Raw genomic sequence first — 27024 nt, 5'->3', positions numbered from 1 at the left:
TGGGCTCAGGAGCATCCTCGAAGTCCCGGTTTTTTTCAGCTTAGAGTCGCTGGCAACCTTAAGCCTAAGTGTCCCGAGGCGGACAAACACCCCATCTCCGGGGGCGGGGGCGGGGACCGGCCCCTGCGGCTAAGCGGTTCCCCGGGCCGCGCAGACCCCGGCACTCGGGCGCTGCCGCTGGGAGCCGCTCGGACCCCCTGGCGCCCGGGGCCTGGCACTCAGCGCTGGGGCAGCCCGGCCGGTGCCCGGACCGGCGGTGACAGGCCTGGAGGGAAGCGAGCACCCGCCCCATGGCCGGCGCCGCCCCCGGAACGGACGCTCCGCCCCCCGGCCCCAGCGCCCCAGGACGCGGCTTCCCCCTCCCGGCGTGGGGCGGCGCGTCAGCCGCCGGGGAGAGGCGGAGGCCGCGGCGGGTTCTCGCCAGCCCCAGTCGCAGGGAAGCGCCGCTCCGGGAACACGACCGAAAAGGAAGCGACCCGCCCGGCCGGGAAGCCCTGCGCCGCCCCGCCCCGCGCCGCGCCTCGCCCCGGGCAGCTGGTCCCTGCCGGCAGCGGGCACTGCCAGGCGTCCCTCCGCTTCGGGCTGCTGGGGCACCCGCTGGGCATTGCCAGGCGCCTGGGCACCGGCCATGGCTCGCCTCCGCCTGCTGCTGCTGCTGCTGCTCCTGGGCCGCTGGCTGGCGCTCGGCGGCGCCTTCAATCTGGACGCGGACGGCCCGGCTGTTTACTCCGGCTCGGAGGGGAGTTACTTCGGCTTCGCTGTGGATTTCTTCGCGCCAGACTCCTCCTCGTACGTAGCTGCCAGCCCGGCGGGCGGGGGTGTTGTAACCTGGGTCCCCCTTGGCGGCTCCAGGGCCGTGTGAGTCCCCAGAGGGGCTGTGGCCCCGGTGGCAGCGTGAGAGCAAGTGTGAAAAATCAGGACGGGGGTAGGGAGTTAATAGGCGCCTATATAAGACAAAGCCCCGACTATCGGGACTGTGACTATCAAATCAGGACATGATCTGGTCACCTTTGGTGGAGCCGTAAAGGGCCGGGAGAATTGTGAAATGAACAAAGCCTCCCATCCCATCCTCTTCCCCTGTCCCCCGAAGCGGGCGAACATCCTGTTCTACTGTAGCTCGGGTCTCTAGACACTTGATTGCTTTTCTGGCACTCTCCGCTCTCCCACCCACCCCCTGCTTGCGCTGCGGTTTTGAGATTGACCGGATGCATCCCAAGCGTACAATGTTGAGGGTCGCTTTCTATGAAAGAGTGAGGGCGTTGTGTGAGTGGCTGTGGAAGTCATACAACTGGGTGGCTGAAAGAAACTCTGCTTTTGAAACTCTGATCCATTATCACCTGTGGCAAATTGTGTCAAAGAACTTTGTCAGCCAGAAAAGTAATTCAGAAGTCCACAGAATAGTAATAAAGACCAAGCTAAAAGGAGGCTACCTAGGCATTTAAATGGCTACTGTAGCTTATTTTTTATTTAGGAGAAAATCAACCAAGTTCTCTGTATTAAGCCTTTCAGAAGAAAACCGGTGGCAGGCATTAGTGCAGGCCTGTTTGCTTCGAGGGGAGTGGCTAAATGGCCTAACATTGAGGATTTAAATATATAGATGCCCTGAAACAATAGGTTTAAATCTCAGGTGGAGGGGATCATCCCTTCATTCTTCCAGGGTATACTGATCTAGAGCCCACTTGAAATCAGTGGAAGTCATTTTATTTCCTTAGGCCCAAACTGAATCTTGTGCAGTTCAATCTATAGACTTGGCTTTTGAATGAGACCTTAAAAATTGTACTGCCTGGGCACTAAGGGCCATTTTTTAAACCAGATCCTTTTATGTGTGTCTGCATATGCGTACACAGTTACCATGATTGTGTGCACAACCTGGATATACAAAATTCTACTCCCTGCAAACATAGGATAGATCCCTTTTGTTTTAAAACTGGTGTGCAAAATATATAGTTTTTCTTACTCATCATAGTTAAGGGCAGGGGCATAGACTTTGTGCTTGGACTGGAAAATTTTCTTAACAGTATTGCAAGACAGAACAAGGAGTAATGGTCTCAAGTTGCAGAGGGGGAGGTTTAGGTTGGACATTAGGAAAAACGTTTTCACTAGTAGGGTGGTGAAGCACTGGAATGGGTTACCTAGGGAGGTGGTGGAATCTCCTTCCTTAGAGGTTTTTAAGGTCAGGCTTGACAAAGCCCTGGCTGGGATGATTTAGTTGGGTTTGGTCCTGCTTTGAGCAGGGAGTTGGACTAGATGACCTCCTGAGGTCCCTTCTAACCCTGAGATTCTATGATTCTATGACTGTCATAATCATGGTAAATATTATGTATGCAAATCTAGGCATGGGTTTGTATTTGCATTGTTGCATACAAAACACTGACTATCCTGTTTTAAAAATCTGCCCAAGTAGCTCCCCTGGCAGTTAACAGAAATATAGGATTTTTTTTCTAATGACTTTATGACTGATATCAGAGGGGTAGCCGTGTTAGTCTGGATCTGTAAAAGCAACAAAGAATCCTGTGGCACCTTATAGACTAACAGACGTTTTGCAGCATGAGCTTTCGTGGGTGAATACCCACTTCTTCGGATGCAAGTTCACCCATGAAAGCTCATGCTGCAAAACGTCTGTTAGTCTATAAGGTGCCACAGGATTCTTTGTTGCTTTATGAACTGAATCAGCATATCTGTTTCCCACTCCAATGTTGTGTATGAAGCTGTTTGACTTTATTGCTATAGTCCTTTGCAAAAGTGGAGGTATTTCAATGGTATATCTCTGAATTTTGTGAAGTATCTGAGGGTTCTAAAGGATCAAAAGTGCTCTAGAGATTGTTATTGATCATGTGCACTTCTTGAAGGTGTGAGATTTGAAGAAGTTGCAGTCTGATTTTAATTGGCACCTTAAAATAAGGATTCAGAATGACGTAGTTTGTGATTCACAAAAGTGTTCCATAGTTCTTCTATCAACTCTTAGATTAATTATAATACTACAATTTATCTTTCTTAGGTGGGATACACATTATAGTTCTCCCTTTTTGTGCCCTCCCCACCCCTTCAAAAATCAACTTTAGAGGTAGAAGATTAGCATATATCTGACATACGGGGTGATTTTTCTATTCATCTCTTGATTTTAGCAGCTAGAATTTGTTTATAAACGTATAAATATTGAGTAACACCTTTTTGTAAAGTATCAGCCTTGTTTGCATTCTTTGTTGCTTCAGTTAAGTAGAAGTCACCCTGCCTTAACTTGTAAATGTTGCAACACTCTTTTGTGCTGTCTTCATTCTGCAAGTTTTATACTATTATCTTTAGTTGTATATCTTGAGTAAGAATAGTAAATATGTAAACAAATTAGACTTTCCTATTGTATTCTGATCCAACTCCCACTGAAGTCAATTATGGGGGATTTTCCCATTGATTTTAATGGGAGTCAGAGTGACCTCTTAATGCTTTATTGGCAAAGATCCTGGTTTACTATAGTGTTTGTTTGCCAATACTCTAAGGGTGAAAGCATTTTCCAGATGACCAGCCAAATGAGAGACACATGACTATCCTGTATGGGAATTCTTTTCCTTGGTGGTTTTTATATTGTTATGCAGTCAAAATATGTATCTTGTGTGCTTACCCTACAAAATTAAGCCTCAATACTGCAGATTTACCATCTATTTAACTTTAAGCACGTCCCGTTCAATGAAATTATTCACTATTAATGCTCTTAAAGTTAAGAACATGTATAACTCTGCAGGATCAAGGTTTTATGTGCTACCCTACATTTTATACAATGGACCTGTTCAAGTGTTTGCAGAATCATTAGCTGTATTGCATATTTCATAAATGTATATATTTGCTGTGAAAGAGAGAGACTTCTGGAATATCAGCTTCATGATAGTTGCACCAGATTGCATACATACAAAGCAGTGATCATAATTAAGGCTATATTTTGTGTCAAGTATTTTTAGTAAAAGTCACGGATAGGTCATGGGCAGTAAACAAAAATTCACAGCCTGTGACCTGTCCATGACTTTTACTAAAAATACCAGTGAATAAAACTTGGTGGGGGGCTGCCTGGGGCCCCTGTGGGTGCTGAGGGAGGGCAGCTCGGCTGCTTAGCGGGGGGCGGCCCGGGACACTCACTGGTGCTGGAGGGTTTGGGGGTGGCCAGGGATCCCCACTGGTGCTGGGGGGGCGCAGGTGGTGGCGCACGGCCCAGGACCCCTGCTGGTGCTGGTGGGCGGCGGTGCACAGCCCAGTACCCTTGCTGGTGCTCGGGGCGCGTGGGTGGTGGCATGTGGCCCGGGCCCCTGCTGTTGTTGGGGGCGACGGGTTGGCGGGCTGGCAGGCTCCCTACCGGGCTTCGTGCCTCCCCCTCCCAGTAGCAGCAGAGTTTGGGTGTGGGAGAGGGCAGAGGGTTGGGGCACGGGACGGGGTGAGGCGCTTACCTGGGGGGCTCCCCCGGAAGTGGTGACACCCCTTTGCTCAGCTGCTAGGCAGAGGACTGACTAGGAAGCTCTGCGCATTACCTCAGCCCAGAGCGTTGGTCCTGACCAATGGGAGCTGCGAAGTTTAACGTCCAGAAAATTTAACGTCAAGAATGGAATGAAGCACGAGTTATAAACCTTAGTCCCCTGCCAAAAGCTGATTACAAATCTTGAAGCTTGTCCCTTGTGTACTAAATTTTCCTGTGTCACGCACTGCATAATTAGCCTTCGCTTTATCCCCACTGCATGCTTGTGGCTAAATAGCAAAGCTTTCATTGACTTCAGTGGTTCAGGATCAGATCCATGATTCTTCCTTTGTGTTATGCAGAAGCTTGACAGTGTATGTAAAAACATAGATTGCCCATTTGGTCCAACCACTGTGCAAGAGAGAAAATAGACAGTGAAGAACAAACTACATATCATCTTCAGTGGACCATTGTGCAGAAATTCAAGAAAACTGTTTTTCGTTATGATTAGGAAAACGCATTTAGTGAAATCAATGTTGGATCATGTTACAGTAAAAGCTTTGTTATCTGGCATGTTGGGGGAATGGGGAGTGCCGGTAAGTCAAAAATTCCAGTTGACTAAGAAGGAGGGACTTTGGGTGCAGGAGGGGGCTCAGGGCTGGGAAGGGGTGTGGGGTGTGGGCTCTGGAAGAGAGTTTGGGTGCGGGAGGGGACAGAAGGTTGGGGGCATGAGAGGGGGTGCGATGTGCCAGATCCTGGCAGCATTCATCTCAGGCGGCTCCCCGCAAGTGGCAACATGTCCCTGGCTGCTCCTAGGCGGAGGCACGGATGGGCGGCTCTACGTGCGGTTGCTGCCCATAGGAGTGCAGAGCCAGCACTTGCGGCAGGGTGGGGAGCAGCAGCACGGAGCCCCTCTGGCTGTCCCTCCACCTAGGAGTAGCAGGAACATGTCACCACTTCCAGGAAGCCACACTGAGCCAGGTAGGGAGCCAGGCGGCCCCGCGCCAACCAGACTATAAACCGGACTTTCAGTGAAGATCAGAAATGCCGGTTTATAGAGCTTTTCAGTTGGTAAAGTGCCAGATAACACAGCTTTTACTGTGTATGATTTCTGCCAAACTTGTGACATGGATCATTGACCCCTGAGCCTTTTTTGTTGCTGCTGTGTAGAATGTTTTTTGGTTTTTTGTTTTTTGTCACCTACTCTTCACTTGATATAGCTTCTTTAAGCTCTGCTTCATAAACGTATTAAGGCTTTAATGTGTTTATTTTTAACTTGCACATAATTTTTGCAGCATTTTTTGTTACTCAATAAAACTTTATTGTTTGGAAAATAATTCATCTTCATTAATTCTGAACATATGCTGCAAAGTGCCTGGCAGCAATGAGAGCACCCACTTAAGTTTTTATTGCAATCTCTGACACAACTCATAGGATCATTGTGACCTTGTGTTTGTCAATCATAAATGTACAGCAAGCACCACAAAATTCGTAGGTACTCTGCCTGTTTTATGATCATAGATGTGCATCAAACATCACACATTTCCTAACAGACCAAACTGCAGAGTCATGTGGAACACAGAACACCACAGTGTCTTACTGTGGCTCGCTGTTAAAGTGCTCTTCCAGAGCTTCCCTGATATAGCTCCTATATCTCCATGCTAACCTCTTCTGATAGCCCCTGTGTCTGTCTGTTCAGACTCAGCAGACAGCTGCTCTATCTCTGCCCTACATCCTGGCAGCAACTCTTCCCCTTTTGCTTCACAGATACTATGCTGGTAGTGGAATCTGTCAAGGTGGTCGGTCGGTGGATGGCTTTGTAAGGCAGGGGAAGGCTGGGTCGCTGTTGGCATTGCAACATTGCCAATAGCAGTCTGCCTGTTGGGAAAGAAAGTCCTTGCTTGTAGCTTTCAGAACAGCCCTCTGTTCTTAGAGATGTGAGCATCATGCACCTTCCCTGACCAGACCACATTGATGTCAGTGAAGCATTCCCAGTGATCTACCAGTTCTTGCATAAAAGTAGCCCTTTTTGTTGATGTACTCTGTGGCAAGGCAGTCTGGTGACAGAGTAGGGATATGTGTGCCCTCTCTTGCCCCCGTAGTTTGAGAACCCGATTGCTGCAAATCCATCTATTGGCAGCATGCAGGGTCCAAGAGTCAGAGCCCTGTGTACTGGGAGATGATTAATGGCCCTGTACACTTGTATGACAGTGGCTCTCCACAGTGGATTTTCCCACTCCAAAATGATTTCTCATTGACCAGTAGCAACCTGGCATTGCAAGTGTCCACAGTGTGAATGCCACTTGATTTTCCACTGTCAGTGCAGCTCTCATTCTGGTGTCCCTGCACTGGAGAGCTGGGGGGAGATCAGCACACAGATCTAGGAATGTGGCCTTGCACATCCAAAAGTTCTGCAGCCACTCCTCATCATCCCAAGCCTACATAACAATGCCATCGCACCAGTCAGTGCTTGTTTCTCAGGCTTAGAACTGGCACTCCACCATTTTGCAGCTGCTCTGTGCACATCACCACCAATCTTGAATTGGTTCTCGCTCTGTCCCACTGCAGTCTTTTCTCTAGAAAATCATCACGTTTTCCATGTCTCTTCTTGAGGCTCTGCAAATACAAGAGTATTATGTGTCCTGTGATTGTAATGCTCATGACAATAATTCAGATCTGAGCATGCTCCATGTTTCTGTCAGCCATGACAGACAGTGACAAGTCCCATGCAGGTTCATGGGATTTTCAAAATAGGAACAAAAGTTATGGAATAGAGATGACATCATGGGTTGGAGACAGTTGCATGATGGGATCTTGACCCTGGGGTCATGACTCGTTTTGACCCCACCATGCACTGCCAAAACCTTCCAAAAGACAGTGCACTGCTGGACAGTAATGAGTTGCACACTGGGATACCTACTCATGGTGCACTGCACATTGCATTGAAACAAGCACTCCTTTGTCTTGACTACATCAAGTACCTTTTTGTTTCTGACTGCCACCACCAGTTGTACCATCCCTGCACGAAAACCAGCAATGTTAAAAACATAATCTCATTGACTTCACTGGGGTTTGGATCAGGTCTTACATTTTGGGGATTCACTTGTAATATGACTAGCTGGTCAGAAATAATCTGACTGATTTCAAAACAGTGGGCCAGATCCTCAGCTAGTATAAATTACGTAGCTCCCTTGACTATACTGATTTACCCCAGCTGAAAATCTGGTGTAGCCTTGCTTCTCTTTGGTAAGTGCACTAAGAATTGCTTAAGTGAAAGTTTAGAAAACAGCAACTGAAATGTAGGGAAGATTAAGAAACCTGGGTGTTTCTACACTGGGTATATTTTCTAACCAGTGTTGAAGTTGGTTCAGCTAACTAATTTGCGAGCCTTACACTATGGTTATCTGAATCAGTTTCAGGACTGACTCTGTTTAAACAAGCCATGCTATCTAAAGCTGTCTAAAACCGGGTCTCTGCTATGGCTCTAACTGGTTTTAAAATCTATCTGAAAATATTCCTAGCATAGACAGGGGAATCCTATAACGTAGTATGTTCTTATGAGTTTCTATAGGGGAGATACACTGGGAGTGCTGTCCTGTCTCTTCCTTTTGCTAGAAGCATTCTTTTCTTCTTTAACATGTTCATTTTGGTTGTACGTAAGGGTCAACCAACAAGGGGTCCCATTGTACTAAGCTCTGTACAAACGCAGTGCAGTAGACAGTCTCTGTCCTGAAGAGCTTACAAACTATATAGACCAGACAGACACAGGGTGAGGGAAGGGGTAGAACACATAAGCGGAGCAAACAATGTGATGACAGCAAAGAGCATGTTGGTTCCACAACTTTTTTATTTATTTTTTTTTTTTGCTTAGTTAGGAGGGGATGAGGTAAACAGAAAGGGAAGGGAAGAGAAGAGGGATGAAGGGTACAGAGCAGGGACCAGCAAGGATGAAGGGCTCCAGCCCAAGCCCAAATATCTACACAGTGATTTTTAGCCCTTCAGCCTGAGCCCCACAAGCCCAAGTCAGCTGACCTAGGCTAGCCATGGCTATACCACAGGTCTTTTATCCATGTGTAGAGATACTGTGTGAGGGCAGGGGAGGGCTGAAGAAAACAGCCAATCATCATAGGGCAGAAAAAGTCCGCTCAGAACTGTTGAAGGTTCTCTGAATATGGAGCTCACATGAGCAGATAAGGAGGGAGGTGACGTTTCCGGGGTCCTAGGGTCCTCATTGTGTTTGGGTGGTCTCTGTCCAGGGGGCGTGGAAGGAGGGGTTGTCCCAGTTTGCCTCATTTTACCTCCTCCCACCAGTGCAGCAGACCCTCCTTTGGCTGCTTCTGCCCCTACTGGCTGGAGTCTCTGGCTCTGACAAATAAATACAAATTTGACATAAATGATAGGAAGGCAGAGCTGCTCAATGCCTACTTTCCTTCATCCGACGAAGTGGGTATTCACCCACGAAAGCTCATGCTCCAAGTCTATAACGTGCCACAGGACTCTTTGCTGCTTTTACAGATCCAGACTAACACGGCTACCCCTCTGATACACTACTTTCCTTCAGTCTTCTCACAAAAATAATATGTGACCGGATGACTAGAGAAGTTACCATAGACAGTAAAGGGGAAGGAATGCAGATCAGGATAAATGAAGAACACATCGGATACGTTCTGTCTAATTTGAATGAATTCAAGTCAGCGGGGCCTGATGATACTCATCCTTGGGTGCTGAAGGCATTAGGTGAAGAAATCTCAGCGTCACTGGCAATAGTATTTGCAAACTCATAGATGACAGAAGAGATTCTGGAAGACTGGAGAAGGGCTAACCTAGTGCCCGTCTTTAAAAAGGAGAAGCCAGGGAAGTATAGACCAGTCAGCATGACCTTGATACCTGGTAAACTACTAGAGCAATGTATAAAACATACAATTTGGGAAGACCTGGAGGATGAACAGGTGATCACTAGCAGCCAGCATGGGTTTACTAAGAACAGATCATGCCAAACCAACTTGATTTCCTTCCTTTATAGAGTAAATGGTTTGGTGGGTAGGGAGAATAGTGTGGACCTAATATACTTGGACTTTAGCAAGGCTTTTGACACAGTCCCACGTGAGTAACTATCAATGGAATGATGTCAGATTGGAGGGAGGTCTCAGGTGGGTTTCCACAGGGATCTGTTCTAGGTCTGGTGTTATTTAACATCTTTATTAATGACCTGAGTGTAGGACTAGAGAGTATACTGATCAAATTTGCAAATGACACAAAGCTCGGGGGTTTGCAAACACTTTAGAAGATAGAGCTAAAATTCAAAGAGGTTTTGATAAATTGGAGAACTAGGCTATAGATAACAAAATGAAATTCAACAAAGGCGGATGTAAGGTGTTACACTTAGGGATGGACACCAGAGGACAGCTTTACATCCAGTGTTAATCACAGTGAGCTCAATTTTGAAGTCAAAACCAGGAGTATGTCAGGGGTATGTCATGTCTGCAATCCTCTTCAACATTGTCATTGACTGGGTAATGTGGCGTACAACAGAAGAGGCTTTAAATGGACACTCATCCCTTGAAGACCTGGACTTCACAGATGACGTCACTCTACTATCACATACCTAATACCATATACAAGAAAAAACAACTCGACTCATCGCATTCAGCCAGCAAATTGGATTGAAAATCAACTGCAATAAGACAGATATCATGACCTTTAATATTGCCTCACCATCACCAGTACGGATAGAGGATTATTCACATACGGATAGAAACATTCACATACTTGGGCAACACCACCAGCCAGGAAGGTGGAATAAGCCAGGACATCTGGAACAAAATCAATAAAACCAGAAACACCTTCAGAATCTTAAATACAGTCTGGAAATCATCAAAATACAACACCAAAACCAAACTCAAGATTTATCAGAGTGGCGTACTTTCAGTACTACTTTATAGTGCAGAATGCTGGGGAATGAGAAAGTATGACATGTCCAAAGTTTCTTCATTCCGTACAACTGCCTTAATAAAATCCTCCCTATCTTTTTGGCCCAGAACAATCTCAAACGAAGATCTGTTGACACAAGGAAGCCAAGAGGATCTGAGCACCATCGCTGCCAGGAGGCGTTGGAGATGGATTGGTCATGTGCTTCGGATGGAAACTGATTCCATCACCAGAATAGCAATAAGATGGACACCTGAAGGCAAGTGGAAATGAGGCCGCTCGAAAACAACATGGCGAAGAGCTGTGGAAGCCAAGCTGAAAAACTTGGGGCACAGCTGGGGAACCATTGAAAGACTTGCCAGAAACAGACAGGAGTGGAGGAGCTTCATCACTGCGCTAAACATCAGAGGTGTAATAGGAACATGATGATGATGACACTTAGGGAAGAAAAAACAAATGCACAAATACAGAATGAGAGTTAACTGGCTGGGCAGCGGCACTGCTGAAAAGGATCTGGGAGTTGTGGTGGATCACAACTTCAAGATGAGTCAGTAACGCGATGCAGTTGCAAAAAAAAAAGCAAATGCAGTTTTAGGTTGCATTAATGGAGACATAGCATGCAAGTCATTCTACTTAGCGCTGGTTAGGTCTCAGCTGGAGTACTGGGTCCAATTTGGGTCACCAGTATTTAGAAAGGATGTAGAGAAACTGGAAAGGATCCAGAGATGAGCGACACAGATGATCAAAGGGATGGAATGCAAGCCATATGAGGAAAGGCTGAAGGAACTGGGTATGTTTAGTTTTGAAATGAGGCAATTAAGGGGGGACATAATAGTGGTCTTCAAACATTTGAAAGGCTGCAATAAAAAAAAATGGAGAAAAGTTGTTCTCTCTTTCCACAGATGGCAGCACAAGAGACAATGGTTTCAGACTACAGCATAGAAGATTTAGATTAAATCTCGGGGGCTGGGGGGAACTTCCTAACTGTAAGGACAGTAGGACAATGGAACAGACTGCCTAGGGAGGTCATGGAAGCTCCTTCACTGGAGGTTTTCAAAAGGAGGCTAGATAGCCGTCTGTCTTGTAGGATTTGTTGTGTCTAAACCATCCATCTTGCAGGGGTTTAGACTAGATGTCCCTTGAGGTCTTTTCTAACCCTATGGTTCTGTGATTCTATGATACTGTTTTATTAAGCATTCCTCTCTGCATTGGTAGTAACACTTTTACCCACTGTCTGTATTTGAAAATGTATTCGAGGAAAATGGCCATCTGTGGCTTTAAAGGGAGGAACAGTGTCATAGTATTCATTATAAAATAGAAATAATACAATAGACTGCTTAGTAATTGCCGCCTCTTATTTTATATCCACACTGTTTTTCAGATTCAGACCCTAAAGAAAGTGCTGATTAGTCAAGCATGGTTCATGGAATTGTTGGAGTTTCTGAAAGATGTAATAATCTTGAGTTGAATGGGAGTGAGAAAAAGAAAGAGAAACCAAATCTGAATATACAGAAATAGACTTTTGCAATCTGCAAGTTCTCACAGCCTTATGTCACAACAGCCACTGGGCAGAATGCACATCTAAATACCCATGAAGATTTTAAAAATTATAATAGGTGTGAGAGAGAAAAGGGTTAGTTTTTGATGGGTTTCAATAAAGACTCAGTCATATGCCAAACGTGCAAATGTGTGGTTGATGTCAGCTGGGGTTCTTGGAGAGACTAATTTAAAAAAAAAATTGCTATTGCTAGGCTAACTTACCAGTTAGAATATTTGTTAAATGAAAAATCCCAGATTTTTATCAAGGTTGGCCTTTGACTATCTGCCGTGAATTGCTTTTAGGTATGAAATGAACTAGAAGTGATGCCAGACTATTTTTTGTTTTGTTTTTTTTTAACCAGGGTACACTACATCCTTTTCTGTCACACACACAAGATTGAATAATGAAAGGAGGGAAGGAAAGGCTGTCCAGCTAAATGTCTGTTTGAAATCTGAATCAGTCAGGAAATGTTTTAAACATGAATCTCTATTTACACTTTCTCAGCTGTCTGTTTTTTAGTCAAAATTTTGTTTTAACCTGCATTAACACAGGATCCAAAACAAACCCCCTAATCCGAACATCTCTGAATCTTGAAGTAGTTTGGATCCAAATTCTAAGTTTGTGTCTTAGAACCATGGTTACATAACCGTTTAAAGCACTACATAAGAGCTAAGCATTATTATTATTAATTAGTGACTGTGCTCTTGAACTTTCTATTTGTGTTTTCTTTTTTACTTCAGGATATTTCTTCTGGTGGGTGCTCCAAAAGCGAACACTTCACAACCTGACATTGTAGAAGGAGGCCAGGTGCTCAAGTGTAACTGGAATTCCAACAAAAATTGCCAGCCTGTTATATTTGATTCCACAGGTAAAGTATGATATACTTGCTGTAAGTAGATGGAGCTTGTAATGTTTCCCATGCCCTAAGCAAAGTTTTTGGTAGCCTCAGAGTGACTCACACTGACGCTTTTTCCTAAAATACGTATTTATTTCTTTTTCCTAAAGTTAATTATGGACATGTACACATCCAAATCATTGTAATTTATTTATGTATGTTTTTATTTGCGGACTCAATAATAAAAATAATGTTGTGAAAAGTAATATTTGTATGTTCTTTAATACCACTTTTCACGGCACACTTAGTAGCTAGCTGGAAGGCTGTGATAATTGATACTAGAAGTATCAGACCCTACTTGTAATATCACTTATCACAGCATTCCAGCTAGCTATTAAGTGTGCTTGAAAAGTGGTATTAAAGAACATACAAATATTACTTTTCACAACAAGTATTATTTATCACATCTTCCCAGGTGAAAAATGATACTTGCATGTTTGTTCATCACTTTTTCTCAGCAAGCACCAAGACAAATTAAGCCCTGGAGGGGGAGGCAGCCGGGGCCAGGGGCGATGGAGGGATGGTTGTGGGGTTGGGAGAGGCAGTGGAGGGCCAGTGTGATTGGGGGGTTGGGGTCTGCATGGCCAGAGCCAGGGGTCAGTGTCTGCTGCTGCATGGTCAGAGCTGGGGGCTGTGCAGCTGAAGCCAGAGGCTGGAAGCCGCTGCCATGTGGCCAGGACCAGGGGTCAACGCTCAGGGTTGGCTCCCACCATATGTCGGTGGGAGCCTGGGACCAGAGCCAGGGGCTAGTGGCCAGAGCCAGGGGCTAGAGGGCCCCTGAAGTCCTGCAGCCTGGCTCCTGAAGTCCCGCTACTGGAGCCTGCTGCCTAACCATCCCAGGGCTGAAGCCCATCCTCTCCCCAAGGTTGGTCAAGAACTCACCTTGCTTCTGCAGTGTTGTGCCCCACCTGTCTCCAGAGGCAGTGCAGGGAAGTGCATCCAGGAGCAACAAGGAGAGAGAGGAAGAGGCCAATACTTGCCCAGGAGGCTGTCATGGCCACACGAAAGGCCCCTGGTGGCTGCATTAGAGAAATTCTGCACCTAAGCAATGTCTGACAGTGACAGTGTGGGCCTGTTCAGATTCAGATGAAGGGATGTGTTCCCAGTTAGTTTAAATGCAAGTTCTCTTGGTTTGGCTCACTAGTCAGGGCTTACTCTTCTTTCTCATTGAGAATTTCAGCGTGTTTGGTGTGTGCTGGAAGCTTATGTGATCACAAGTATTTCTTTATTAATTTGTTTTTGTTTAACCTGACTACAGCCCTGGTTATTCATTCATACTTTCTCTTTTGTATTCTGAAATATATCTAAGACATTACATGGTAAATACTGCCCTGACTTACGTGTCTGCACCTCCCACTCAGGTTATTCAAAAACATCAAACTGAAACCTGGGGGTGTAAACTGAAACAAAAGCAAAGGTTTTCATGAACAGAAATCAGTGGGGTTTTTACAACTCTAGTCATTTCACAATACTTACGTCACATCTTTGTCAGGATTTCTCAATAGGTATGTGATGAGAAATTAACCCATGTCAGCACTGTACAAAAACGGAAAACAATATTACACTGTGCTATGTTATCATTCCATTCAGTCTTTACGCTCTGTTACACTTAGTGATTTCCACCAGCTGTAGTAGGCTATGCGATAATCCACTGCACGTGTTCCTACACTTGAGCCCATGGGTATTGAATCCTGTTTCCCACAGCTTGTTTTAGGCCAGCATGTGGAAAAACCATTGCGTGTCATGAGTGTGGATTAGCAAGACCTATATTAATGTGGCCTGAGGAAGCACTGGTGATTTAGAGCATTACAGGTCACCATCCATCTGTGCATCTGTCAGTACTATCTATGTACATGTATGCACACGTGAGTTTTGGCTTGATAGGTTGTCATGCTTATTCAGAATTTGTAAATTAATCTACAGTACAATAAAGATGCTACTCTTCTATAGCATTAATTTCTCAAGGTATCTCACCAAAGTCTCTGAAATCTGCACATGATGCTAGAAATTGTTCTGTTTATTAGTTTCTAAATAGTTGAAAGCTGTACTCGGCATAGTGTGTATAAAACTCATATCAAGATTTGACTGATTTGTTCATTGGGAACAAACCATGGTTTTAAAGTTGTTTTGGCTGTAAAATCTCAGTCCACAGCTACCAGTATGTCAGACTGCTTAGGACGTGAAAATAATAATTGTACACAGTTTTTAAGTTACTAGGGTTTCTCCCCCCCCCCCCCTTCTGAACAGGGTAGGGTAAGAGTCATGAAATTCGGGGGTTGGATTTGACTGGAAAGTAGTGTTGGCACTAGCTTTAGATATCATAATGGTCTATCACATATTTGTTCTTCAAAATATTTCTTAACATATATCTAGAAATAAGACTGACTTTTTTTTTTAACATTTATTTCACAATACTCTAAAGCATGCTAAGTACTTTACAGCACAGATACAACAAGGGTGAAATCTTGACACCATCAGACTCAATGGCAAAGCTCCCATTGACATCAGTGGAGCCAGGATTTCACCCCAGGTCCTTGCCTCAAAGAAACCTTTTCTTGTTTCCCTCATGTCCAAAGTTAGGTGGTAAAAGAGTGTAGGTTGTGAGAGGATAAAACTTAAATATGATCATGTGGGTGCCTAGTTTAGTCCTGCAAGATTAATTAAAACCTATTTTAAGCAAATAAATCCTGCAAATGTACTCCTGATATCGAAAATATTCTCTGACTCTCCCATAAGGGATGGGCTAGTACTCAAAGCCATATTCAGGCAACAAGACTTAAGAGCAGAACATCCAGGAATCTGAATGTTTCACACAGCTGACACTTCTGATGTGACATGAGCTTTAGAAACTCAGATTCTCAGGTGTCTTGTGTTTTATATTCACTCTAAATCATTGATTATAATCCTTTTGCAAACCACCCTGTTGAGTTCTGAACAGTCCTTTTGATAGGGTAAGATTGGTTTTAGTATAGTTGAGGCTTGTCAATCAAGTCAATGACTGCTGTACAAATATCTTTGACCAGAATACTGCTTATGTACATCTCCTCCTTGCAGTAATCTCTTTTGAAAATTTGGTATTCTGGATTAAGTCAGTAGTACAAATGGCCTTGAATAACCAAATTGCAGATGTTTAGCAGTTCATGATTAACATACTTTTTGTTAGGGAATCTCTTTTTTTTTTTTTTCTTCCCCCTTTAAATATCATCATTATTAGATGCTTTATAAATACCAAGAAATATAGGGGATATTCTGGTAATTGATCTTCATTTTGACATTAAGCACTGTAGATGAATGTTATTGACATGTATCGCAATACAATTTTATAGCATTTTTACAACCAGACTGATAAGTATGCCACTAGTACAGAAATCAGTGTAGGCTCCAATAAATGATAGAGTAAAATTTCATATTTAGGAAGAAGGTTTTGAGAGGTCTACTGATGAAAAGTGCTATCTAAGAGAGAGAGATTACTAGGGCCTGGTCTACACTGGGGGCGGGGGGTGAGGGGTGTAGATGTAAGATACGCAACTTCAGCTACGGGAATAGCGTAGCTGAAGTCGATGTATCTTATTTCGACTTACCTCCCGTCCTCACGGCACGGGATCGATGGCCGCGGCTCCCCCTGTCGACTCTGCTACCGCCGCTTGCCTTGGTGGAGTTCCGGAGTCGACGGGAGCACGTTTGGGGATCGATATATCGTGTCTAGACGAGACGTGAAATATCAATCCCCGTTAAATCAATTGCTACCCGCCAATCAGGCGGGTAGTCTGGACGTACCCTAGCTAGTCAATGAAAGCAGGATGCCAGCCCCATTTGTGCAGGCTGTATTTTTAAAAGTTCAGTTGGTATTTCTTTCAAATCTTGTAGTTCATTTTCATCCACTGGATGTTAGTTAGCATCTGGTCAACTGATTAAGGAGAAATACGTTCGTAGTCTAAATCAGGATGCTTAGACACCTCTATACATTTGAAAGTAGAGCTCTTTAAAGGACATTACGCAGTTAGGGCCCCAAGTTTAAATTTACTTTTTTTCAAAACCTGTTGTAAAAATATATTGCAAACTTTTCTTTTATTTAACCACAGTAGCTATATTTGCCTTAGGTTAGTGTGCAAGATCAAAAAAGCGAAACTGATTGTAAACTGCTAGCAGAGGTAAAGCTGTATTTAAGTTGGAGCTGTAAGCAGAAAGCTATGCTTTAGCCAGACACAAGTTATTGGGCTCAGTGCAAGGGAAATGGATGAAATTTGATGGCCTTTGATACAGGATACAGATGATCCTTTCTGGCCTTAAATGAACCTGTTAATTGAGGGAGTACAGTTTCAATGTCCGAGCTGAACGTAATTAAAAAACATAAACTTCAAATGCTCTGAAGTATATTAGCTAGGAAAATAATTTCAATATGAATAATCATAGGCCCTGATCCTGCAATCCATTCCACACAGGACCTCTGTGCAGATTCTCAATTACTTCAGTGGGAACCTGTCATGCCGCTCAAATTGCAGGATTGGGGCTTAAACTGGTCTAATTAAAATAGATAAGCATTTTGTTTTAAAGATCAGAGGGATAGCTGTGTTAGTCTGGATCTGTAAAAGCAGCAAAGAGTCCTGTGGCACCTTATAGACTAACAGATGTATTGGCGCATGAGCTTTCGTGGGTGAAAGCTCATGCTCCAATGCGTCTGTTAATCTATAAGGTGCCACAGTACACTCGGCTGTTTTAAATATGGTTTCAGATGTTGATAGTGGAACAAAATCAGCTCTTGTTTACACCAGTGTAAGAGAGCAGAATTTGTCTGTATTTCTGTGTCTTTGATAAACTTTGTTTTCTGGATTATGCTGAAGTACAGTCTTGGACGCTGCTAGCAATCTTTATAAGAGTTCTGTAATTAATAGATCTTTCTATGCTAGCTGAAAGATTTCTGCTAGATATAGAACCCCCAGGGGTAAGTGGCAAAAGGAGATGTGGTGATCATAATTAATGAATCAGTTTAGGCTCTGAATATTTACAATAGGCTTTCCCATATGCCAGGCAAAGTAGGTAGAGGAAAAGGCCTCACTACTATAATGCATGTCTCTACTCATCAAGATATGTACTACTGGGCAAACAAGCAGTGTTTTATTTGTATTTTTGCCTTAGGTAATGGGCACATTAGGTTCCTGGAACTTAAAGATAAGAATTTCATAGTTGAGAATCATGGTGGCTCAGGAGAATTTTTATTCAGATACATTTTAAGTTATTAAAATTTCATTTGAGTGTTTATGGAAGTGCTGTATTTATCACACTGTGTCTGGGAGATTAAAATGTATGTTTATACTCCAGAAAAACAGGGCAGTCAATGCATTGTAACAATGCAATCTCTTTTAATGTGCGTAGCTGGTTCCTTGCCATTATCAGGCCAGTAGTTCAGATTGCCAAAGCAGAATCATATTTTCTTTTTTTTAAACGTGCATGACAGGAAGAAGGATAGCATTTTGATCTCTTTAGAGCAGAAATGTATTCAGATACTTTGTAAAGTACATGTGAAGTTTGGTTGCTAATGGAGGTAAGTCTGTTTCACAACCTTTTGTGAGAGAGTCTGTGAGAAAGTTAAACTAAGCCTCTTGCCCATAATGGTTATTTTTGTATTGGAGGTTCTCATTCTCTTTCATCCTGTGTCCCTTTATTCAGCCACTTGCAAACAGATATTCCTCAGAATTCTCTGTTCCTGTATTTCTCTTCCTTTCCTATGACCTTTTAAGCAGTCTTTTAAGGGCCTATAAGAATCCTCAAAATAGTTTATGGCAGTGGTTCTCAAACTTTTGTACTGGTGACCCCTTTCACATAGCAAGCCTCTGAGTGCAACCCCCACTTATAAATTATTATTTTTTTAATATATTTAATACCGTTATAAATGCTAGTGGCAAAGCGGGACTTAGGGTGGAGGCTGACAGCTTGCGACCCCCCTGTGTAATAACCTCATGACCCCCTGAGGAGTCCTGACCCCCAGTTTGAGAACGCCTGGTTTATGGGGAGGCCCTAGAGTCTAACATAAGAGCCAGGGGGCTCTCAATAAAATTGATAGGCAGCAGCTTTAAAACAAACGTAAGGAAGTACTTCTTCACACAACACACAGTTAGGGTTGCCAACTTTCGAACTGCACAAAACCGAGCACCCCAGCCACGCCCCTTCCCCGCGGTTATGTCTCCCGCTCATTACATTCCCCCTTTCTTGGTGGCTCGCTTTCCCCCACCCTCACTCACTTTCACTGGGCTGGGACAGGGGTTTGGGGTGCAAAAGGGGGTGAGGACTCTGGCTGGGGGTCCAGGCTCTGGGATGGGGCCAGGGATGAATGGGTTTGGGGTGCAGGAGGGGGCTCCAGGTTGGGGGGTGGGGCAGAGGGGTCCTGGTGGGGAACTGCGGCCAGTGGGAGTGCAGAGCCGGGGCAGGGGCAGCATGTGGCGCCCCATGGTCCCCCTGCCTAGGAGCCAGACCTGTTGGCCACTTCCGGGGTGCAGCGCAGAGACAGGACAGGTAGGGAGTAGTCTGCCTTAGCTCCATAGCACTGCCGAGCGGACTTTAACTGCCTGGTCAGCAGTGCTGACCGGAGCTGCCAAGGTCCCTTTTCGACTGGGCATTTTGATCGAAAACCAGATACCTGGTCACCTTACACACAGTCAATCTGTGGAATTTGTTGCCAGGGGATGCTGTGAAGGCCAAAAGTAGAACTGGGTTCAAAAAAGGAATTGGGTATGTTCATGGAGGATAGGTCCATCAATGGCCATTAGCCAGGATGGGCAGGAAGGCAGCCCCGTTGTCTGAGAACCAGACGCTGTGACTGAATGACCAAAGGACGGATCACTCTACAGTTGCCCTGTTCTGTGCGTTCCCTTTGAAGCATCTGGCATTGGCAACTGTTGGAAGACAGAATACTGGGCTTGATGAACCATTGGCCTTATGTTCCTAAGGAAAATCAATTGTCATTTACTGAGTGAATCTTCAATAGAAGACCGTATGTAGGGAACTGGAAAATGCTTGTAATTCCTCCGTAGCATGTGGTGGGGGCTAGGGAGAGAATGATGTGAGACTCACATCATACACATATTTCTCCCTGTGTATTTTGAGTGGTTAACTGAGTGGAACCTCTGCAGCTTGCAGGGTCATCCATCACTACTTTATTTCTCATATGTTACACAAATGCTAATTCCTGAGTGTTGTTTAGAAATGGCAACGTAAAACAGATTACTCCCAAGAGTATTTGGCTGTTTTGTTAATGGAAAACGTAGCATTCTCTCTGTGTATGGACTAACATTTAATTAAGTCAGTTTCTTCTTTAATTGTTCATATCTAGTGAGAATTCCATTTTATGAAGGTAATATGAAACTTAAGTAATGGCTTTCCTGCCTGTGGCAGGCAGATTTGAGTCTTAAGTGGTTCTGGGGTCAAAGACAGGAGTTCTCTCTTTCTTTCTTTTTTTTTTTTTTAAACTCCCTAGGGCTGGAGTCAGTAGAAGCCTTGCCTACACTAGGGTTTTTAGTCACTGATGTAGCTAGACAAGTTTGAAACTCCTTTCTGTAGGAACTGCTTCCTGGTGGTTGTGCTAGGGTTGTACAGAGCTGGTCCCAGAGGAAAGCACACACTCTACCCTCCTCAGGGTTGACACAATGGGTGTGCTTCCCCCGCATGAGTTGAAGATCTCTAGATGCTATTGTACCACCTGGGGCTTTTTAAAAACAAATTTCCACTCAAACTGCTTTGAGAGACTGAAAGGCACTTGTTCTAAAGTAATCACTGATCCTCCTAAAAGCCACTCCATGCCTGAGAATGTCTGTCTATATATTGGTGTAAATCAGTGAGGCAGTTATCTCTTCTTTATTTCCTGCAGAATAAGTACTGCAGTTTCTTTGTACTTACAAGCAAGAAGAGTGAGGTCAAAATGAAAATATGGTCCAGATTATCTTCATCAATAGTTTCCAGAATTCTGCATTGATGGTTCCCTCTGAAAAAGCTTTGCCGCTGGGAATTGGTGGTAAGCGCTCAGTAACCTGCCTGGGAATGGCCTACTTTTGAAATGCAAGAAAACCAGCAATCCACCCCCCAAGGCAAGCCCACTGCAACCCCAACTACAAGACAACTCCGCAACCCACCCCCCTTCAACAGCCACTTACAGTATCTAGAGAGAGAACACATATCTATAAGATTGATAACATCGCATGTCTTCTCACTCTCATGGGACTCAAACCATCTCTCGCACACGTGTGATGCACTTGTGTGTTGGTGGGCAGACGGCTGCTGTATTTTCAACAGTTTTGATATGTTGTTGCTTAAACCAGGGGAGGGCAAACTACAGCCCGCGGGCCGAATCCGGCCCGTCAGGGATTTCAGTCTGGCCCATGGGATTGCTGGCCCTGTGGCACAGCAGGGCTAAGGCAGGCTCCCTGCCTGCCTGGCCCTGCACTGCTCCCGGAAGCGGCCAGCACCACATCCCTGCGTCCCCTGGGGGAGGGGGAGGCAGAGGGGTCCATGCGCTGCCCTCACCTGCAGGCACCACCCACCGCAGCTCCCATTGACTGGGAACAGGGAACCACGGCCAGTGGAAGCTTTGGAGGTGGTACCCTCAGGTGAGGGCAGCAAGCGGCAGAGCCACCTGCCCCACCCCACCTCTGGGAGCTACTGTCAGACACGCTGGCCACTTTCGGGAGCGGCACGGGGCCAGGGCAGGCAGGGAGCCTGCCTTAGCCCCGCTGCACACCACTACAGAGCTGCTCAAGGTAAGCGGTGCCAGGCCAGAGCCTGCACCTTGAACCCCTCCTGCACCCTGCACCCCAACCCCCTGCCTTGGGCCCCCTAACTCCCTGTCTTGAGCCACTTGCTGCACCCTCCTGCAGCCCAACCCCCTGAGCTCCCTCCCACACTCCGTACCCCCTCCTGCACCCCAGTCCCCTGCCCTGAGCTCCCTGCCATACCCCAACCCCCTGCCCTGAGCCGCCTCCTGCACCCTGGCCTCTTGCCCTGACCCCCTTACTGCACACCCTGCACTCCCTCTTACACCCCAACCCTCTGCCCCAGTCCTACATTCATGGCCCTGCATGCAATTTCCCCACCCAGATGTGGCCTTCGGGCCAAAAAGTTTGTCCACCCCGACTTAAACTGAAGAAGTGGGAACTATGCAGCATTGTCCGCTGGACACAGAAACTTTTAACATGAGGTATCCCAGTGTATTGTGATGATAATGCAAATCTTTAGACCCACATACAAAAACAACCTGGCAGATTAAATTATTTTTCTGGCAACTGGCAAGTCTATAAAAATACTGGCCAGGCCAGTCAAATACCAGCCAGGTGGTAACCCTAGCCCTGGCCCAGTTGCATCTGTCCCTTCTTTTTTCGCCCCTTTTTTCTCCTTGTCTGCTCCATACTTTTTTCTGTTTTTTCATTGTTTCCCTCCTTCTCTTGTTTGGCTTTTGTTTTTATAACACTTATTCCTCCCCCACGTGCGTCACATTCCCCCTCTGGCTCATAAGAGGGCTACTAATGCTAAGAGCAATGGCTGCATGGAGCTGGGCTATGTTTGCTTCCACTGGTTGATCTGGTAAGAGAATCTGCAACCCTGTACAGCAGGGGTCGGCAACCTTTCAGAAGTGGTTCACTCTGATTTAAGGTTTCACGTGCCAGTCATACATTTTAACATTTTTAGAAGGTTTCTTTCTATAAGTCTATAATATATAACTGAACTATTGTTGTATGAAAAGTAAATAAGGTTTTTAAAATGTTTAAGAAGCTTCATTTAAAATTAAATTAAAATGCAGAGCCCCCCGGACTGGTGGCCAGGACTCGGGCAGTGTGAGTGCCACTGAAAATCAGCTCGCGTGCCGGCTTTGGCACCCGTGCCAAAGGTTGCATACCCCTGCTCTAGCAGATAAAGACTTTCTGAATGATACCTCACAAGACTGACTTTGTACAAAACATAACCTATTTACATGACAGTGGTGAATATTGGGGTGTCACAACATCACCAGACAAATGGTTTAAAATTTGTTTCATTTTAAAAAATACATTGGACGTTCAGTGGAAAAAATACTTGTTTTAGGGTAAATGTAAAATATCTTGTGTTAACACAGTGTTAAGGTTTCAAAATTGAAGTGTCAGGCAGTGCACGTTGTTTTTGTAACTTTAACTTGACTGTGTTGCAGATCTACTGATGAGTGTACAGTATAAGTGCTAAGTGATTTTTTTTTCCATTCCTGTTTCTTATTCACTGAGTAGCTTAATACATCACTGTCACAAAGTGTGTTAACACTGGAAATTTTATTTTTTTGAGTTTCCTGACTTCTTATTATTTTAACAATGTAAACATAACATAGCACTAGCAGTTTCTTTGAACTGAATTACTTCTTAAAACTCCCTGGAGTTTTCTTTCTGTGTTCAAATACAACTTCAGCATTTGTTAAGAAGCTGTGGATGTTTAGTGATTCTTCAATACAAATGCTGTGGTGAAATCTACTTCCAGAACAATATACACTGTATAATTGCAAAGAGATCATTTAGTAATAATTTCTCTTCCTTTGAAGACACAGAGTTACTGGTTTCCCAACCAGATTGCTATTAACAAAACTCGCTATAAACAAAACATGTTGGGAAAACCTTGTCTACCTTCAACCTCATGACCTATCTGTGAAAACATAACTTGTGTTTTAAACTCTGGCTTTAAAAATTAGATTTTTGGGATTCAGATGGGAAAACTATGATCCTTATAACAAATAGTTTCTTTTCTCAGTTCTCTCCTTTCTTCCCCTTCCCCACCAAATTTTGTGTAGCGGTCCTTCGCTGTATAGGGCGGATGCTCTAGCACATACTCTGGGCTTTTCATCTGATTTCCTGCCTTTTCTGGGTGGCAGCCAGATCTGGTAATTTGTTCATAGTGAAAATCTGCACAGGCGTTGAACTGTAGCTAAATTTTACTACACCACCCTCTCTCTTTTCCTTCTGAAACCAAATTATATAAAGCTTGCTAAAAGGTATGATTCACACTATGAGCTGCACTTAGGGTTGCCAACTTTCTACTCACACACAACCGAACACCGTTGCCTTGTCCTGCCCCTGCTCCGTCTTGCTCTGAGGCCCTGCCCCGCCCCTTTTCTGAGGCCCTGTCCATTCCATCCCCCTTCCCTTTGTTGCTTGCTCTCCTCACCCTGACTCATTTGCTCATTTTCACTGGGCTGGCTCAGGATATTGGGGTGCAGGAGGGGGTGAGGGCTCTGGGGTGGGGATGGGGATGAGGGGTGCTTCGAGGTTTTGAGTGTGGGAGGGGGTTAGGGTGTGTGAGGTCTCCGGCTGGAGGTGCAGACTCTGGAGTGGGGCTGGGAATGAGGGGTTTGGAAGGTGGGAAGGGGTCAGGGGTGCAGGCTCTGGGTGGCACTTACCTCAAGCAGCTCCCAGAAGCAGGGGCATGTCCCCCCACTGGCTCCTATGTGGCGGTGTGGCCAGGCAGCTCTGTGCACTGCCCCGTCTGCAGGCGCCGACCCTGCAGCTTCCATTGGGAGCCGTGGAACCGGCACTTGGGGAGGGGACAGTGTGCGGAGCCCCCTGGCTGCCCCTAAACATAGTAGCCGGAGGAGGGACATGCTGCTGCTTCCTGGAGCCGCACGGAGTCACGGCAGGTAGGGAGTCTGCCTTAGCCACGCTGTGCCACCGACTGGACTTTTATCGGCCCAGTCAGTGGTGCCAACCGGAGCTGCTGGTGTTATGGTTAAAACCCGGATACCTGGCAACCCTAACTGCACACCTTCAGCTTTTTCTGAAAATCTGTTTCCTAGTCTGTCTACGCTATACACCACTAGCAGTGACGTGTGGGGTATGTGTAGCTACACGCAGCAGTGAAAGGCTCTGGCAGAGTGGAGGCAACAGTGAAAGGCTCCAGTAAGGGGGAGCTGGTGGAGCCTTTCCTTTCTGCATTCCTGCTGCCGGCGCCTTTCCCCACATTCCCTGTGGTAGGAAAAGGCTCCAGTAGCGGAGAGGCCGCAGGACACTACACTGCTGAAAATAGTGGCATAGACCAGGAGGCATGCCTTGGGCAGCTAGAGAGCTGTATAGGGTATGCACTCAAATACACCCTTGAAGGATATGGATATGTACTCATTCTACTTGCCTAAACCATGCCTGACTGTGTATACTGCTATTAGTACCCATGCTTGGGGAGCTACTCATGTGTATACACTACACCTCTGAAAGAAGGCGAATCCTTACTGCTGCACCCACTAGTTTTAACTGTTTTGGGCCAGTCTCTCATTTCTTTGTGGTATGCAACTTACCTTCCATGCCCCTCCCTCCTCACAGCCTTGAAACTCAGTAGGGCTGGTCTTACACACACACAGATCCATCTACCGCTGAAAGTATTTTCAAATCTTGCCTAGCTGATGGTTTCTTGAGATGCTGAAAGGTAGTTCACATGAGTTGTACAGACTGGGGATGTCCTCCTCTTTAGAGAAGGTTAACCTTACACTTAGTGTCTGACAATCTTTCGGCAAAATAAGACTAACAGGCAACAAAAATCAGTGAGCAGGTAGGTGTTCTGAAGTCATTGTACATGAACATCAGCAAAAGTAAGTTTTGATCAAGTGTGACATACCAGGGTACAATCCAGACTAATGAGTAGCTGTGTCACCCCTGCCCTGCAGCCTAGGGTGCCTTACAATGTCTTGCTGAAGTAGCTCACACCTGTGCTGCTCACAAACAGCCTTCCAGCATACAAGGCACATTAAGATTTTTTTTGTTACCAGTAATATAGTGAATGTCAGGGAGCGTAACTTTTACTGGCTTTATGCAGTCAGGATAAAATGCCTCTGTGCTTTTGACATAGGATTTTGGGAGGGAGGGGGTCACTAAAAGCTATGAAACTTTATTCTGGACATGCGCGCACACACGCTTTTCAGGGACCTACATGACCAGTTGAAGTCTATTAGATTGTACACATGTAAGCAATATGTAGAAAATGAATGTGAACCAAAGGATTCTGTTATGTGCTTGCTTCCAAAAAGGAAATTATATTCTTCCTTTCAAGTCTCTTGCAGTTCTCTTGAGTATCACGCCTGCAAGATTGAAATTAACTCTTCCTTTTTCAAGAATGTTTAGGGCATTGTTTGGAATCCTGTAACCTTTTCAAAAGAATAATAAAAAGTTTTACATTTGCACTGACAAACTTTCCTGTTAATGCTTCAATGCAGTGTACTTGTGAGCTCTTGAATTGCATATTAGATTGGGAAAATGTGACTGTTCCATTTCAAAATGCCTCTGTGTACAGCCCTGTGCAGTCAGCTTCATAACATTTTTGAGTCCCTGCTTAAAGAGCTTCCTTGCTAATTCAAATACTTAGTTATCTGACAAAATACAGAAAGTTCCATTAAACTATTGTAAACTAAAATATGCTCTTAAAACAACTTTGAACTTCCATGCTAATGAGTTGCAGATTTCTCTGGCAAATTTCATTTTAGCACAGAAAGTGCTGGCTCCGCAGTGATAAACTGTCTCCCCACCTCTTTAAAATTGTATATATAATATATATCTCCACAGATTGTGACTCACTGTTAGTCTCAATCTTTTTCCTGGCAATGAGGATGTCTCCAGAACTCTCTGCCTTTTCTGTACCACTTCCCAAAATCAGGAATTGGGAAAAGCATCTACAGAAAATTACCAAGCTTCAAGTGTGGGGTTTTCGTGTACTGGTTGAAATGTTTGAGTCCATTCCAGCTTTTTTTCTGATTGCTCCAGGAAAAAAAGTTACATAGGCTAAGTCTGACCGGGTACAGTTTGGCACTTTTCTAATTAGCTGTATTCTTCCACTGCCCATGTTTAGTATACCACAGTCTTTATGAAGGAATTGTCCTGTATTCATTTTGGCTGAAATTAGTTTGAGATCGATTGTTTTGATCCATGCTAAAAGAGAAATAAGCTTTTCAAAAGGGAAATAATAATAAATAATAAAGTCCCACCCTCCCCCACACACTCCCTCTTACGTTTCTCAGCTTCCTTCCGTACTGAAGTGGGTGATCCTAGACAATAAAAGGCTTTGTTTGGAAGCCTACTCCACCAGTCTGGCCTGGCTCTATCTGTGACCTATTTAGTTTTAGGAGGGCATATTAGCTGTTTTGTGCAGCTTCATCCTTTCAGTGTTTCACTGTTTAGAGCTGCTGATAGAGTTCAGGGCAGAACTAGCATGTTGTAAACTTGAACAAAACTCTTGAAGGCAAATTTA

At 44.9% G+C, this 27024-nt stretch overlaps 1 protein-coding gene across 1 annotated transcript in view; it reads left to right on the top strand.

Annotated features, from left to right (window-relative positions):
* The first annotated feature begins 402 nt into the window (after positions 1-402).
* The window catches only part of ITGAV (integrin subunit alpha V), an 83758-nt gene continuing 57136 nt past the window's right edge, over positions 403-27024 (top strand). The window contains exons 1-2 of the mRNA XM_039494681.1: positions 403-789; positions 12644-12771. Of these exons, the coding sequence (XP_039350615.1) occupies positions 629-789; positions 12644-12771 (289 nt within the window). The 5' untranslated portion in view covers positions 403-628. The remainder of the gene's footprint in view (positions 790-12643; positions 12772-27024) is intronic.

This window comes from Mauremys reevesii, linkage group 11 (assembly GCF_016161935.1).
Source record: "Mauremys reevesii isolate NIE-2019 linkage group 11, ASM1616193v1, whole genome shotgun sequence".
Taxonomy (NCBI): Eukaryota; Metazoa; Chordata; order Testudines; family Geoemydidae; genus Mauremys; species Mauremys reevesii.
The sequence above is the reverse complement of the archived record's forward strand: the minus strand, read 5'-3'. Positions and strand labels throughout refer to the sequence as shown.